The sequence below is a fragment of the Ruditapes philippinarum genome, unplaced genomic scaffold (assembly GCF_026571515.1).
Source record: "Ruditapes philippinarum isolate M1 unplaced genomic scaffold, ASM2657151v2 ctg5183_1_1_1_1, whole genome shotgun sequence".
Lineage (NCBI taxonomy): Eukaryota > Metazoa > Mollusca > Bivalvia > Venerida > Veneridae > Ruditapes > Ruditapes philippinarum.
Genome location: NW_026861148.1, coordinates 39,431 through 55,490, shown reverse-complemented (window position 1 = coordinate 55,490; position 16,060 = coordinate 39,431). Strand labels below are relative to the sequence as shown.

General features: G+C 32.4%; 1 protein-coding gene across 1 annotated transcript; it reads left to right on the top strand.

Moving 5' to 3' along the window:
- The first annotated feature begins 77 nt into the window (after window positions 1-77).
- Window positions 78-10,878, top strand: LOC132714695 (torsin-1A-like). Its single transcript, XM_060697606.1, has 5 exons — window positions 78-371; window positions 3,691-3,953; window positions 4,476-4,651; window positions 6,901-7,025; window positions 7,789-10,878. The coding sequence occupies exons 1-5, from the start codon at window positions 179-181 to the stop codon at window positions 8,055-8,057; spliced, it is 1,026 nt and encodes a 341-aa protein (XP_060553589.1). The 5' UTR covers window positions 78-178; the 3' UTR covers window positions 8,058-10,878.
- The last annotated feature ends 5,182 nt before the right edge of the window (window positions 10,879-16,060 follow it).

Sequence of the window (16,060 nt, the reverse complement as noted above, 5' to 3'; positions counted from 1 at the left end):
TATCAGTATTTGAGATATATCTTTAATTGCTTCTGAATATATTTCGTTTTATTTTAATTATTCTAATTGTTACGCTACTTCCGCTTTCGGTTTGTTGGAAAAATAATAAAAATGTGAACATCACAAGTTGTTAAATTTAACACCACTAAAGCCATAAGTATATTATTCTAGTGAAATTATGATTCTTACAAAAAATTTCACGATAATCATACTATATTTATCATTGTCATTAGTTTCTGGAGAATTTATGACTGCAGGGGTTGTGGCTGTGGGCTCTGCTATTTCTGCAGGCTTACTGGCAGGGTTCAATGTGATAAACTGTATGATTTATGAATGTTGTACTGACAGATGGTTGAAAGCAAATTACACAGGTAATTATCAAGTCGCATACATCGAGACTTGGGGTACCAATGAGGTGTAGCCCAACAAATTGTGCGCTTTAGGGCTTTTTATTATATAGATGATGGTCGCCCTTCGCACAGACATCTATGAAAAATCAGATTATAAAATCGGTCGGTCTTGCAGGTAAAATATTGAGACAATAGTGAGGTGTAGCCCAACAAATAATGTGCGCTTTAGGGCATTTTTATTTTATAGACAGTGGTCGCCCTTCGCACAGACATCTATGAAATGTCAAATTATAGAAACGATCAGTCTTGCAGTCGAAGTATTGAGACGACAATGAGGTGGCCCTTAGGGGAGCGGTGTTTTAGTGGTTAAGGTATCTGCCTCTCAACCCAGGGATCATCATCATGATGATGGTATAATACGGTATTTTTTTTCATATATGTAAAAATTGTTTGAAAACCATTTTTAGCTCGACTATTCGAAGAATATGAGAGCTAAATATTGTAGTCGCCCCGGCGTCGGCGTCTGCGTTGGTTAAAGTTTTTTGTAAAGTCAAATATCTCAATTATTGCTTGAGATATTCAATTGAAACTAATACAATACTTATTTATAGTAACAAGGTACATCAGATTGACAAGTTGGATAACTCTGCCTTAGAGCTGTCATTGATTCAGTGCAAAGCATATCAACGATATATCGATATCAAGTGACTAAAATCAACGATACACCGATATATCGATAATATCCTATACTCACTTGTCTGTCATTCACTTTTATACCTGTTTCAATGATTTCAGTCAAAAACATGTTCTGTACAGTGTCTTGTCCACTGCATGATATTTTCCAGACAATATTTTTGTCACCATTGCTATGAAATAATTCCACTATATAACAAAAGCATAACATTAGATATAAATTACTGCTTCTGTATATATTTTTGGTGAATTTTATAATTTCTAGACATTTAATTTATTAGTCAAAAGTATCGATTTTTTAAAATGTGTATTGATTATTGATCGACAAAAAAATATCAACGATACATCGATATTGTCGATATCGATGACAGCTCTACTCTGCCTACAATATTGACAGAATTATGCCCCTTTTTAACTTAGAAATTTTGGTTAAAGTTTTTTTGTAAAGTCAAATATCTCAATTATTGCTTGAGATATTCAATTGAAATTTACAATACTTTGTTATAGTAACAATGTACATCAGTTTGCAAAATTGCATAACTCTGCCTGCATTATTTGCAGAATAATTTGCCCCTTTGAAACTTAGAAATTTAGGTTAAAGGTCTTCAAAGATATTTACTTGAAACTTTACACATGTACTTAGGGTCATAATTGGAGGGTCATAATTGTATGTCACTGACCAAGTTCCATAACTCTATCTTGCATTTAGGCTGATTCATCTCCCCTTTTCTACTTAGTCGTTTACATGCAAGTTTTACATATCTCAATAACTATTAAAGATATTTATTTAAAACTTCACATATGCATTTAGGGTCATAATTGTAGGTCACTGACAAAGATCCATAATTCTATCTGGCATTTAGGCTGATTTTTCTCCCCTTTTTCTACTTAGAAATTCGTGGTAAAGTTTTGCTTGTAAGCTGTTATCTCCATAACTACTGAAGGGTTTGTGCCTTTTTTGGGACAATTTTATGCATTCATAATAATAAAGCAGTGATTTACTTGATAAAACATCTTAATAACAAGCCTTTGTACCTTTTCTGTCAATTTTATGTTTTCATAGGTAATTAGTATTATTATACTCAATAAAACACCCTTGTGACAACCTTCCGAATAGTCGAGCCAAAACTGTCCTCCGACAGTTCTTGTTATCGTTGTAATACATGTCCCATTTATGTTTAAATATTAAAATAGTTTTGATAGAGTGTTTACCAGGGTGTATCACTTTGGGGGGGGGGGGGGGCAGGATCTGACCCCAAGCGTCTGTGGGTTTGAGCCCTAATTGGGCCACAACCATGTTTCTTCATATGACACCAGTACTGCTTGGTTCCAGGAAGCAGACTGAAAAGTGATGAATATAAATTGCAAGAACTTCAGTGTTTCGCAATCGAGCGTGAATGAATAGTTTTGCAGTCAAGTTAAAATAAATATGTGTTACAGGGTGAGACAAATGTGCAGACTGACTGGGACTCAAACCCAGGACCCTTGGAATACCATACTGTGGCTCTACCAGCTGAGCTATATGGCGGATTACACTCTCTGCCCTAAATAGTGAACAGTTCTGAACCTTGACATACTCTACTGCTATATTGAAATTTGTCCTCCTTTTTTAATGGTTACAATAAGAACAATATGAAATAGGACTCAGAGCTTTATGACATAATGGTCCACTATTAGGCGCTAAATGTCTCAGGGTGTGGCAAATGTGCAGTCTGACAGGGACTCAAACCCGGGACCCACAGAATACTAACTGCCGCTCTACCGACTGAGCTATCTGGCAGATTACACATTATCTCCTTAAAGAGTTAACAGTTCTGAGCCATGACATATGTTTAAACCAATACCTGAGTGCCAGTCCTTGCCACCTTATGCACAGGAAACTGAAGTTAAAAAAAAAATGTTTTGGGGAAAAAAAAGTCTTATATACATAAAAACAAATAGAAGGGTTGATTTTTTTTTCTTGAAACACTTTTATTTTTTTTTAAACTTCAGTTTCATTTCGAGTTTCAAGGGCCTATTTGTAATTTCAATGCAAATCCACTGTGGGTTTCTGTCTCACTCAGTAGTAATAAAGCACTTAAAAAATGTATCTATACTGACCCAGAGTAAGGTATTGAAAGCATTCTTTATGACATACATGTAGATTATATAGTCTAACATATTACAGAATACATATTGTCTGAAAGCATGAAGTGTCTGAAAATAATTGGGATGATGTTTAGGGGCTCTATAGCCGCTAAAGCCATCCCGGAACACCACTCACTGTTGGATCTTTGCTTGTTGTTATGGATATTGATTATTTTCAGTTTCTGTATGGTAATAATCTTAAGTTTGGTTCCTTATAAGGAAGCTCCCACATTTATTTATGTTGATGACCCATGTTTGCATGGTTACTTTTTTTATCAAACAAGAAGCATATTTGTTGTACATGTAATGATGTATATTTTTATCTCAAATATATTTATACTCCAAGAAATGAAATGAGTTTAAATTTTGTCTTTAGATGGTAAGACCACTAATATTTTACAAAGTTAATTTAAGTGGTGGGTAGGGGTATGCATCACCTTTATTGATAGCTCTTGTTTTGCTTCAAATCACATTGATGTATATAATATATAAAAAATGTTTTGTTTTCCATCTTTTACAGATCTGAAATTAACCTTAGATGCTAAGTTATATGGACAGCATCTGGTTATTGAACCTATAGTGAAGCATCTGAAAGCACATGGTAAAGAAAACCCAAGTAAAGCCCTTGCTTTGTCTTTTCATGGGTGGACAGGAACTGGCAAGAATTATGTTAGTCGTATTGTGGCTGAAAAATTGTTTGTTAAAGGAATGAAGAGCAAATATGTACATCTTATCTCAGCCACGAAAGAGTTCCCACATAAAGAGATGGTACCATTTTATAAGGTCTGTACCTAATGGTTCTAAAAGCAGAAATTCTAAGCATTTTTTTCTTTTCTTTGTTCTTTTTTTTTTTTAGGGAGGAGGGGGGGGGGTACAATGCTCCACTGTCACAGTATTGATCATATGGGGACTTTCAAGCTTTGCTGGTGGAGGAAGTCTTCATGTTGCCTTCCATGCATTATTTCAAGCACAAACAGGCACCTGAGTAGAACCAGGAAAGTATGTAAGCTAGCTGGATATATTTCGCACAATTACTACAGATTTCTTATATATCAGTGCAACATGGATATGTATATCTTTAAGAAAATGTTTATCTTTATTAAAAATGTCAATCTTGACCAAGAAAAAGATATGGATTACAATGAACATACATGTGACTATCAACAAATAGTTGTATGTTTTTCGTTTATGCGTTTGTAACATTTCTTTAGAGAGCAGTCAAAGCAATATACATGTACATATAAATGTTGCTATTACCTGCTGTTTGATGCTTAATTAAAAATTGTCTATTACTACAATAAATAGGACAAGTTACGAGACTTCATAGAAGCACGTGTGAAAGAGTGTCCTCGCTCGTTCTTCATATTTGATGAGATGGACAAAATGCCAGCAGGAATTATTGATACACTCAAACCTTACCTGGACTTCTATGAAAATCTTGGTGGAGTTGACTACAGGAAGGCAACTTTCTTCTTTTTAAGGTACAGTTAAAAGTTTAAAGCTGACAGGGCTTCCATTATTGTTTCAAAATTCAAAATGTCTGACATTGGAAGTCTTATAAGTAAAGAAGGAAAAAGCATTATAATTTGGAAGTCACAAGCCAAAATCACTGTGTAAATTACTCCCAAACTTCCAATAACGGAAGTCTGAAATTAAGCATACTAAGAATAGCTGATGCATTTTATTAGCTTGACTATCTGAGAGCTATTGCACTCACCCAATTGTCAGCTTTGTCGTCACACTTTTGTTATTTTTTAGCATGCAATTTGGGTCTCCAAAACTACTGAAGGGAATAGGTTGATACTTCACACACTTATTTGAGTCTCTGTTCAAAGCCCATAACTCTAAAATGAATTTTGACAGAATTATGGCCATTTTTTTAAATAGCAAATTCTACATTTTTTAGGCTCATGTTAATAGAGAGGCTCATGAGAATAGATCACGCTGTTCTACTGGCAGCTATTTTTATGCACCCGGGCATATAGTAATTGAACCGTCCGTCCGAGCAAACATTTTGGGTTTAGGGGCTATATAACAGTAAAGAGAACAAAAGAGAACAATAGGTTCATTCCTTGAACGGCAAGTTGGAAATATCTTAAGTTCTATCTATACTAATGGCTTTATAATTTCCACACTTACTTATCAACACAAAGTACATGATATTTCCAAGTTATATAACTGTGTCATCCATAATTCCCAGTTATTTCCCTTTTTTCACTTTGAAAATAGGGCCTTGTCTGGTTAACCTATTTCGGCAAGTTGGATTTATCTTAAATTTCTCCTAATTGCTTAATCTCTTTAATGATATCTTTCATATTTAGTAGGTGGATGCCTTTGATGGTCCTCTAATTTTTTGTGGAGTAATTGGTCTCTAGGGTCAAGATCATTGGTTTAAAAAATAAATATAAACATTTTTGCTCATACAGCCTTTATTTTTTAGTTGATGTCTTAGTTTAATACAAACATGCCAAGGGAGGTCCTCCTTCTTTGGGTGTAGTAAGGGGTCATTTGGGTCAAGGTCAATGTTACCAATGTCAAGGTCACCAATGTTAAAAATAGATTTTTACATTTTTACAGGTGTATTGACCTTATTCTATAGACAGATGTTATTTATAATTGATAGAAACATAAACTTTGATGGAGTTAGTGGTCAGTTGGGATTTTTACACATTTGCTCATACAGCCTTTATTAAGTGACAGATATATTTTATATTTGGTAGGAAGATAATTTGCATGGCATACATCCTTTTGATTGGGGTAGGGATCAGTGGTTCAAGGTCACTTGTGCTAAAAATAGATTTTTACACTTTTGCCCATACAGCTTTTATTTATTGACAGATGTATTTCATATTTGGTAGGAAGATAACTTGCATGGTATTCTTCCTTTGGATGGAGTAAGGGGTCAGTTGGGTCAAGGTCACCAGTGCTAAAAATAGATTTTTACACTTTTGCCCATACAGCCTTTATTTATTGACAGATGTATTTTATATTTGGTAGGAAGATAACTTACATGGTATTCTTCTTTTGGATAGTGTTAGGGGTCAGTTTGGTCAAAGTCACCAGTGCTCAAAATAGATTTTTACACTTTTGCCCAAACAGCCTTTATTTAATGACAGATGTATTTCATATTTGGTAGGAAGATAACTTGCATGAAGTTGAATATTTTTCAACTTCACAAGTCAGAGCAATGACTTGGCAACTTATATTTTTCACAATTACAAAATGCCATGACTTTGTCAAGCTATATAACTTGTGTTTACAATTTTTTGGCAATTTTTGAATTTCTGTCCATAACTGAGTGAATGGGTAAACATTTTTTGAAATATTGCTACTGACAAGAATCTGAGCTGGGGGCATTTGTATTTAACAAAAACACGTTCTTGTTCTTTATAGATTTTGTTCATTAATTGATGTTGTTGAATTGAAGACTTTTAATTTGTGATGTATTTCGTTTTATTTCTAGTTGTCTATTTTAGAGAGTACTATGCCAAGCCTTATCTTCTTCACCTTTTTTAACCAATGTTTAATGCAATATAAGAATAATTATTAGTTATTCCCCTTCAGATGTAAATAAAAATACAGTGATGATCCTTTATAGTCATGAATAATTGATGTTAGAGTGATAGGTATTGAGTAATTTTGACTTAAGGAGATGGAGAGTTATTCCCTTTTAAATTATAAAAATACAAGAGTTACATCCCTTTATGTATAAAATATATATATATTTCAGTAACACAGCAGGTAATGATATAGCAGAGAGAACCATTGCAAACTGGAAGAGTAACATAGACAGAGAAAGTATCAAACTAAAAGAAATGGAGGAAGTTATCAGGCTTCCTGCTCTCAACAACAAAAGTTGGTCACAATTTCTTCCTATAGATATGTTGTAGTCCGCCCACTTGGCTGACAATAGGGAGGGCAGGGCATTAGACTAATAATCCAGGGGTTGTTGGTTTGCTAAGCAAAAGTAACTGAATGTAGTGAAATATGAAATTTACATATTGCAGATTGACTGTTGCAAGTTAAGGTTATCTATAACAACTTCTGTCTATAACATTAGGTCTCCAACATTATATAATATTACAGTACAATCTCTGTAGACCGCACCTCTATACAGTAGAGTATTCAAATCTTTAAAGCAAAAATATTAATTTTCCAAAAAAAAAATCAGAATAAATTAAACCTCTGTAGAGCAAAACCTCTCAGCAACAACCACGATCTTTGTCTCCAAAAGGGTGTTAATGATGTACATCTTTTATATATAATTTAAATATTGATATTACTGTTTAAATAGATAAAACATCTTTTTATAGATCAAATCAATGCGCCTAGCACTTTTTATTTTCTCCTTATGTCTTCAAACTTCTCCCTGATAGAAGCTGAGGGAGAAGTCACTTCTCCCTTAAATTTTGTTCTAGCTAGAGCCCTGGTTGTTCTACCGAGGTTGAAATGCATGTCCCTTTTTCCCCCAAGGAATGTATGAAGAACATTGACATATATTTAATAATTTTATATTAATTAACAAGAAAAAATTTAAAAGAAAATTTGAACTTGATTATGTATAAGGTTACCACTAACCAGTGAAATGAAATTTTTAGTGATTGATTGTCTATTGCAGGTGGCATGTGGCATAGTGAACTCATTCTGAAGAATTTAATAACAGCGTATATACCATTTCTACCATTAGAGAGAGGTCATGTTAAACAGTGTATTAAAGATGGACTTGTATATAAAGGGTACTACAAATCAGAAGAAGAAATTTCTGATGCTAAAGTACAAGAAATTGCTGACGAGCTGCAGTACTATCCAGAAGGGATAAATATATTCTCCACCACGGGTTGTAAACGTATCCACGAGAAAATAGACTTCATAATGGAAGAGCTTTGAGGAAATTATTTAGTACCATGAAAGAATAAATATATTCTCAACCACGGGCTGTAAATGTTTTCACGAGAAAATGGACTTCATAATAGAAGAGCTTTGAGGAAATTATGTAGTAACCCAATGGTATTGGTATAATTTCAACTACAGGCACAAGAAAACAGAAGTCATAATAAAGACCTCTAAGGAACTGAAAGTATTATTGTTTTGCTTAGACAACGGGTGTTTTATGCATTGTTGTGAAAATAAACATATTATTTGAAGAACTCTAACAAACTTCAGTGCTATTTTGAAAGAATGTTAACTATTCAACTATAGCGGTTATATTATGGGAAAAAAACTGTAACAAACTTCTTGTGAATTCCTGAAGGTATAGATTCATGTTTGTTTTTAACCATAGGCTGTAGATGAAATCATGAGATAATAGACTTCTATATGGCAGAGCTGTTAGAAATACTTGCTTCACAGACACATTATATGGTCAAATTATTCTGACCAGGGCCAAAAAAATATTGTATCACATATTTTGGTGTTGTTATTTTCTTAATAATTCTGAAAAATTGTAGCCGTCCACATACTCTGCATGATTCAATTTGACAGAAAAATGTGTTGTTAGGGTTAAGGAAAGTTGTTTTAGTACATAGGCTATGTCTCTTTAAATGAAATATTGTGTATATTGTAAACTAGGTTGACATATGTTGCTCTTTTCCCCTTTAAATGGACTCCATCAACGTTTTTTAAAATGTAGAGGCTGGAACTAATTTTTTGAGGTAAATGTTTCATTTGATTTAGGTCTAGACCAATAGTTTATAACTTGTGTGCAAAATTTTAGATCATTCGCTCACTCCGTTTTCCCAGAATAATTAGTCTAATTGGTAAAATTGACTTAAAATTGAGAATAGCACAGAAATATGATTTTCAATTTTTTTTCTAAGTATATTTTCTAATTTCACCTGCATTAAGTGTTCTGATCGATCTATGTAAGAAATTCAAATTTTATAATTTCAGGTTTTTCACCTCTGTGGAGTTCCTTTAATTTTCATAAGTTGGAAATATCAGTAAAACTGGAAGTTAGCTTGCAGCATTTAATTGAATATCTAATGACAATATCAATTCAGTTTCAAATAAGATAAACTGAAATCAATATTTTTGTTATGAGAAATTATTTATATTATTGTGACAGAATATATTATAGAAGTACAGTTTGGTGTGAGTGCATGTGAGGTCTGTAGTTTGATCACAAGCCATAATAAATGAAAAAAAAAGCTCTAGGGTCTTTCATTGCTTTCATTGTGCATGTAGTGTTTTATACAGAGTTAGATTCTATCATATTGTCAATTTAGTGCAATAACAAGTTAACTACAATTAAATTATATAAGGAGTTAACCCTTTACTGCACTAAGGTGAAGATATATATTCTATTTGTTGTCATTGTGATATTTTGTAAGTTTATTTATATGCGAGTCAAGAACTATCATCATACCACAGGTTAGTAATGTCCTAGTACAACTAATTTTACTTCACATTGAGATATTGTGCTACTTTGTGTATGAGCAATATCTTCCCTCTCAGAACCGAGATTCTGACCCAGAACAAAAATATCTCAGAATCTAACTTTGGCATATCAAAATATTTTGACTAGTAAATTGAAATCACTGTATGTTAGGTCCTGAGAAGTGCAACAAAGCTTTTGAAACCTACCTAAAGCAACTGTTGTTCTTTTACCAAGATCTCTTGGTGCTTGGTTTTATTTTCCACTTTATTGTTTGATAGTATTAACCTTTAGGCTGCAAACGACAACCAGTGCAGACCAAGATCCTTTGGAACATTCCTCCATTTAAGATATTTAAGGGTGGTAATGATTTATAACTACAGAATGAAAAACTCTTTAGTTTCCAAAGAGTTACTTCAAATGTAAGAAAAAGTCCATTGCTATTCTAATTGTTTTTGATGCTACATCATGGGGTATTTTTCCACCTTTTTATTGTTGGTTAAATTGATAAAAAAATGGTAATTAACTGTGTTCATTAACATAATTTATGCATTATTTTTTCAAATACATTATTTTTGCATGTTTTCATCTTTTCTTTTCAATTATTTTAATAAAAAAAAGCATTTTTAGTGAATATATATTCACCAAAACAAATTTAAAATTAATTTTGATTTCAAAAATTAATTTTGTTACCTATTTAATATACAGTATTGTTTTGATTATGAACATTAATTCAATTATATTGTGGGTAAGATTTCTACCATAGTTTACAGTTAACTCCATTGCAGCAAAAATGGCTTATAATAAAAAATACTGCTTTAAAATGATTTTCAAAATATATACAATGTACATAGTAAGCATTTATACTAACAAACTCTAAATGAGCCGCCTCACAACAAAACCAACATAGTGCGTTTGCGACCAGCATGGATCCAGACCACTATGTTGGTTTTGTCGTGACGCGACTCAAATTAGCTTCAAAATTCATGTCCAAATTTGCACTTCTCTGTTGCTTATTTTAGTCATGCTGACTGAGTGATTTTAGGGAGGTTTGAAGATGGCCGCCTATTTCTGTAGTTCACAAGATAATTGACAAAAATTTTAAATGTTAATGGAATGTTCAGAGGAAGCCTACTTGAGATTTTGATGGTTATCGAATAATTGTACTTAACTTAATACATAAATAAAGTGTATTATTCTTACATTAGTTTCAATATTACAAGAATAAAAGTGCTTTCTGTTTGTATAAAAGTGCTATTTCACGTAAAAGATTGTTTTGCATTATTTATTGGTTTAGTTTAATGCATGTTCATAAATAAAAATACTGAAATTGTATTTACTCTTATTCCATTTGAAAACCTTCAGAGCATACTTGTACCTATTGCATGTGGTCTTACCTCTATGAGGCATTAAATGAAGTAAACCTTGATGTGATGTGTTCCTACACTAAGGCTGTATAAAATCAGTTTTAAAATCAACTGAAATTTTATTAACATTTTTACCAAGTAAAAGAAAAGCTTGGGTGTTACAATATACTGATGTATATAATTTTTAAATGTCTTAACTGTAAATTCACTTAATTTTAGTGGGTATGAAAATTCGTGGTTTTGTCAAAAATGACATTTATGTGGGTTTTAAAATTTGTTTTGACATTTTCACATTTGAAGCATGTAGAATACATAACTAAGCAATGCACTGGCTTAGTAAGCTCAGATTTGGCAAAGAGGTTGTCCTTGAGCTCTAAATGACCACTGTTGATTCTGACAAAGTGGTATGCGGGTGTATTCATGCCATGACAGTGGCAGTTCTAGTTTTCAATAATTTACACAAAGCAAAATTTGAAATGTAAAAGTTATGTTCTAGAAACTTATATTTATATACTTTATTGTACAATGTCATATAATTTCTAGAACTCAATTGTCTTTAGAAACACAACAAATGATCGTCCATGTACTTCATAATAAAGCAGTGTTTGCTTGTTACTTGACCAATATGATTTATGTCTCTTATATCAAGACTTGCAGATAAACCATTTAAATATACAAAAAAATAAAAGCATTTTTTTATATCATTGATTACTTAGTAAAAACGGATAAGTTAAGCAGGAAAGCAATCAATCTTTGTTGCATTAACAAAGTTCATTAGCAAGATAAGTCTTAATACATGATTATTCTATGATGAATACTGATTTCCAGTGCAACCCTCAGTACAACCTATAAAGGAAATCCCCTGTAAAGTAATAACCTCTATACAAGAACAGCATTATTTTTTTCCAAAGTATACTCAACATCACTTATTCCATGCCATCATTTATTTTATGTGACAGTGTTAAAATTGGTCAGAATTCAAACACCTAAACAACAAAATTTTTGTGCAAAATATTTTAAATCTATAGATTTTTACGTAAAACAGAACAACATTAAATTTTTACAAACTTCTGCTAAAAGCAACAATAGTCCGTTAAAGTGCATACGTCTGAAACAATCATCATTTTCTAAACGTTTTTGTTTGTTGAAAAAATAAATTTTGAGTTACAATGTAAAGATACTTGTAATATTTAAAATTATGCAAAATAACATGTACAAATTTTAACTGAAATATGAAAAAAACTGAAATAAAACACCATTACCGGATTTAAATGATATACTGTTTTCAAAATGGCCGACATATGGTCTACGTCTGGCTCATTTAAACTGATTTTGACTAAATATATTGTTGTTTCCTCGTGTCATACAGCAGAAAATACCTATATGATACAGCTTATGACAATTTTTGTATCATAAATTTTATGTGTTGTTTTCTTTTTTGCTTCAAAGCGTAAAGTACCATGAACTAAGAGGAGCACAGTATAAGTCCTTACAGAAGTTAAATCTCTCTTGTGCATCACCTCTTAACAACGACCAAAATATTTGAGTCCTAAAAGGAGTTGCTCTGCAGAGGTTTTACTGTATGTTAAATTCTAATTGTTGATATTATTAGTACATGATTAAATCTATTTTCTGGTCTACACGTTTACAACCATTAGCAACAAAAAGTTGTATAATTATTCTCTGGGAAGTACACCAATTCGCGACTAGTCCATATTTTATTTCATCAATCGATTTGTACAACTCTTTCCGAATAAGTCCTTGTTTAATACATTGCTTCACGTGTTTTCTTTCAAGTGGCAGAAATGGTACGTAAGCTGTGATTAGATCATGTTTTATTAGTTCACTTATGGATTGCCGGTAGGGACATGCCACTTTGCTTATTTGCCAACTACTTAATTGCTTATTTGCTGATTTGCCAATTTGCTGATTTGCCAATTTGCTTATTTGCTAATTGCTTATTTGCTTATATACATAAATTTTTATGCTATTGTCAGGCGACACGTCCGACTCACGTAGTTATGGTTTGATATAAAATAACAAGTCTTTGTAGACTTTATTTCAAGCTCATGAACCTATATCATGTTATTATGTTTATAAGGTTTTGTTAATTATAACTTGTGACAATTATGATCAATCCATCATTACCTAGAATAGAGGTAGAAAGACAGATGGATACATTTTAATCAATTTCGAAAACAATAAATTCAGTTTCAGAAAGTAGTTGTTTTTTAATTATCTTGAGTTTCACTTTTAGCTCCACATTTCAGAGAATAGGGATGCTATTCTACCCACCAATGCATTGGTTTTCTTGGTATATCTCTGTTACTTTTGCTGATTCATGCATCTTACTGCAATTTTGCATAAACTTTGCGTTACAAGCATGCATACAAAGTACATGAAGAAGCTGTGCCCGTTATATACTGAATGTCAAGGTCACCAATGTATTGTACTGAGAAGCCTTTGTTTTTCTGTCATATCTCTGTTACTATTGCTTATATCTTACTGTAACTTCACATAAGCATTAAATAGGCAGCATGCATACACAATATTCAAAGAGGCTTTGTCCATTATACCCTAGGTCATGATCATGGTCATGGTCACCTGATAGCATGTAAAATGTACAACATGAAGAAATGGAACATGACCAAATTTCAAAATCATTAAACCAAAGCAAAATGTTGATGCACACAATGACATAAGTGATCTCAAAATCTTACAGAGCTAAAAACGAAGCCTATTGCTTAAGTGCAAAGACAAACACCCGTGTTAAGCATGCACCAAATGTATCTTTTTTGATACTATGTGTTCGTACCACTAAAATGAGGCCCTCTGTGACAAATCTGCTGAGAATAACGACATTTTATATGCCATAAAATAAGAAATAGTTTTGTTTTCAAGTTCTTTTATTTTCAATCTTTACCCAATAATTTTAACTTATATATGACTGATGAAGTGTTTATTATGCCTTAAGCTGCACAAACAGATCTATAGCTGCAACACATTATAAGTCATTCTCAAGCACAGATGCTGGCGGGTCAGATCCTGCCCCTAACGTGATACGCGTCTGTAAACACTATATAAAAACTATTTTAATATTTATTTAAATACGAATTGGACATTTGTTACAACGATAAAACCATTAAGTACTTTATTGAGACTTGGTGGTATATGGTATTTTTTCATACCGGTATATGTAAAAATTGCTTGAAAACCAGTTTTAACGATGTCCAGTTCGTGTTTAAATATTAAAATATTTTAAACAGAGTGTTTAAAGGGGGCACGTATCACGTTATGGGTACGGGATCTGACCCCAAGCGTCTGTGTTCTCAAGGAAATGTTAGCCATCAGTTGTAGACATATATCTGCGTAGGCATCACTGCAACCAAAATTTTATTGACCAACAGTATTCTTGGAAAAACACTGAATGTACAAGAATACTGTTGGTAAAAGTTTACAGATCTGACTCAAATGATTGTATGTAGTCAGATTTTATTTATGCTTCCGGCACAGTGTAAACTTTTTCTATTGCAAAAAAGCAAATTAGCAATAGGCAAATAAGCAAATACGTAAACCAGCGGTTAATAAATAAGCAAATTAGCAATTCAGCAATTGGCAAATAAGCAAATTTGTTGTTAAGCCTATCAGCCATTGGCAAATAAGCAAATCGGCAATTAGCAAATCAGCAATTCAGCAATTGGCAAATAAGCAAATTGGCATGTCCCTACCGACATTCCAAACCACCTGCAAAAAAATACAATCGTAATAATGTTGTGTTTCACAGCAGCAGTAAGGAACATCTTTTAAGATTATGTTTTGTTGTAAACTTAACATTGTTGTAATAGAGGAAACGGTCGGTTTGATAATTCCAACGAACAATAGGATCCATAATAATAAATAATGTGTGCTGATAAATCCAATGAATAATAGAACAATAATAAATAATGTGTGCTGATAAATCCAATGAATCATAGAACAACAATAAATAATGCGTGCTGATAAATCCAATGAATAATAGAATAATAATAAATAAAGCGTGCTGATATATCCAGTGAATAATAGAATTATAATAAATAACGCGTGCTGATATATCCAGTGAATAGTATATTAATAATAATGCTTACAGATAAATCCAATGAATAATAGAATAATAATAAATAATGCGTTCTGATAAATCCAGTGAATAATAGAATAATAATAAATAATGCGTGCTGACAAATCCAGTGAATTATAGAATAATATTAATGCATGCAGTTTCATCAAATGAATAATAGAATAATGATAAATAATGCATGCTAATAAATCCAATGAATAATAGAATAATAATAAACTAGAAATGTGTTCATAGGACACGGGTGCTCCAACACATTTGTCAATCTTATGTCTCTAGGTTAATTTTTTTTTTTGGCTACATGTGCCCAAGTTGAAAACTAAATATCTTTTATTAAGTAAAGGGCAAATACTACAAATACTGAATAAATCCACAAGAAACACCGAAGGTGCATAAGTACACATGCTGACCAACATTCTTGAAAACTTTCAGGTCTACAGGTCAAATACTTTTTGAGTTACGTGCAACGCAAGTTGAATATTGTATTGAATATGTTTTACTAAGTCAATGGCAATAACTCTAAAAATACTAATTATATCCACACGAAAATACCAAGGTGCACAACTACACATGCTGAGCAACATTCCTGTAATGTATTATGACTCTAGGTCAAATACATTTTTAGTTACATGCGACACAAGTTGAAAATTGGAAATATTTACTAATTCAAGGGCAATAACTCTAAAACAATACTAAATATATCCACACTTAAATACCCAGGTGAACAGCTAGACATGCTGAGCAACATTCTTGAAAGGTTTCATGAATAGGTCAAATATTTTTGAATTACGTGCGGAATAAGTTGAAAATTGCAAATTTTTACTAAGTCAAGGGCAATAACTCTAAAAGTACTAAAATATCCACACGAAAATACCCAGGTGCACAACTACACACGCTGAGCTACATTCTTATATACGAGTACATTCACACGAAAATACTCAGGTGCACAACTACACATGCTTAGCAACATTCTTGTAAGGTTTCATGACTCTAGGTCATGCATTTACTTTTAGTTGTTTGCGACACAAGTTGAAAATTG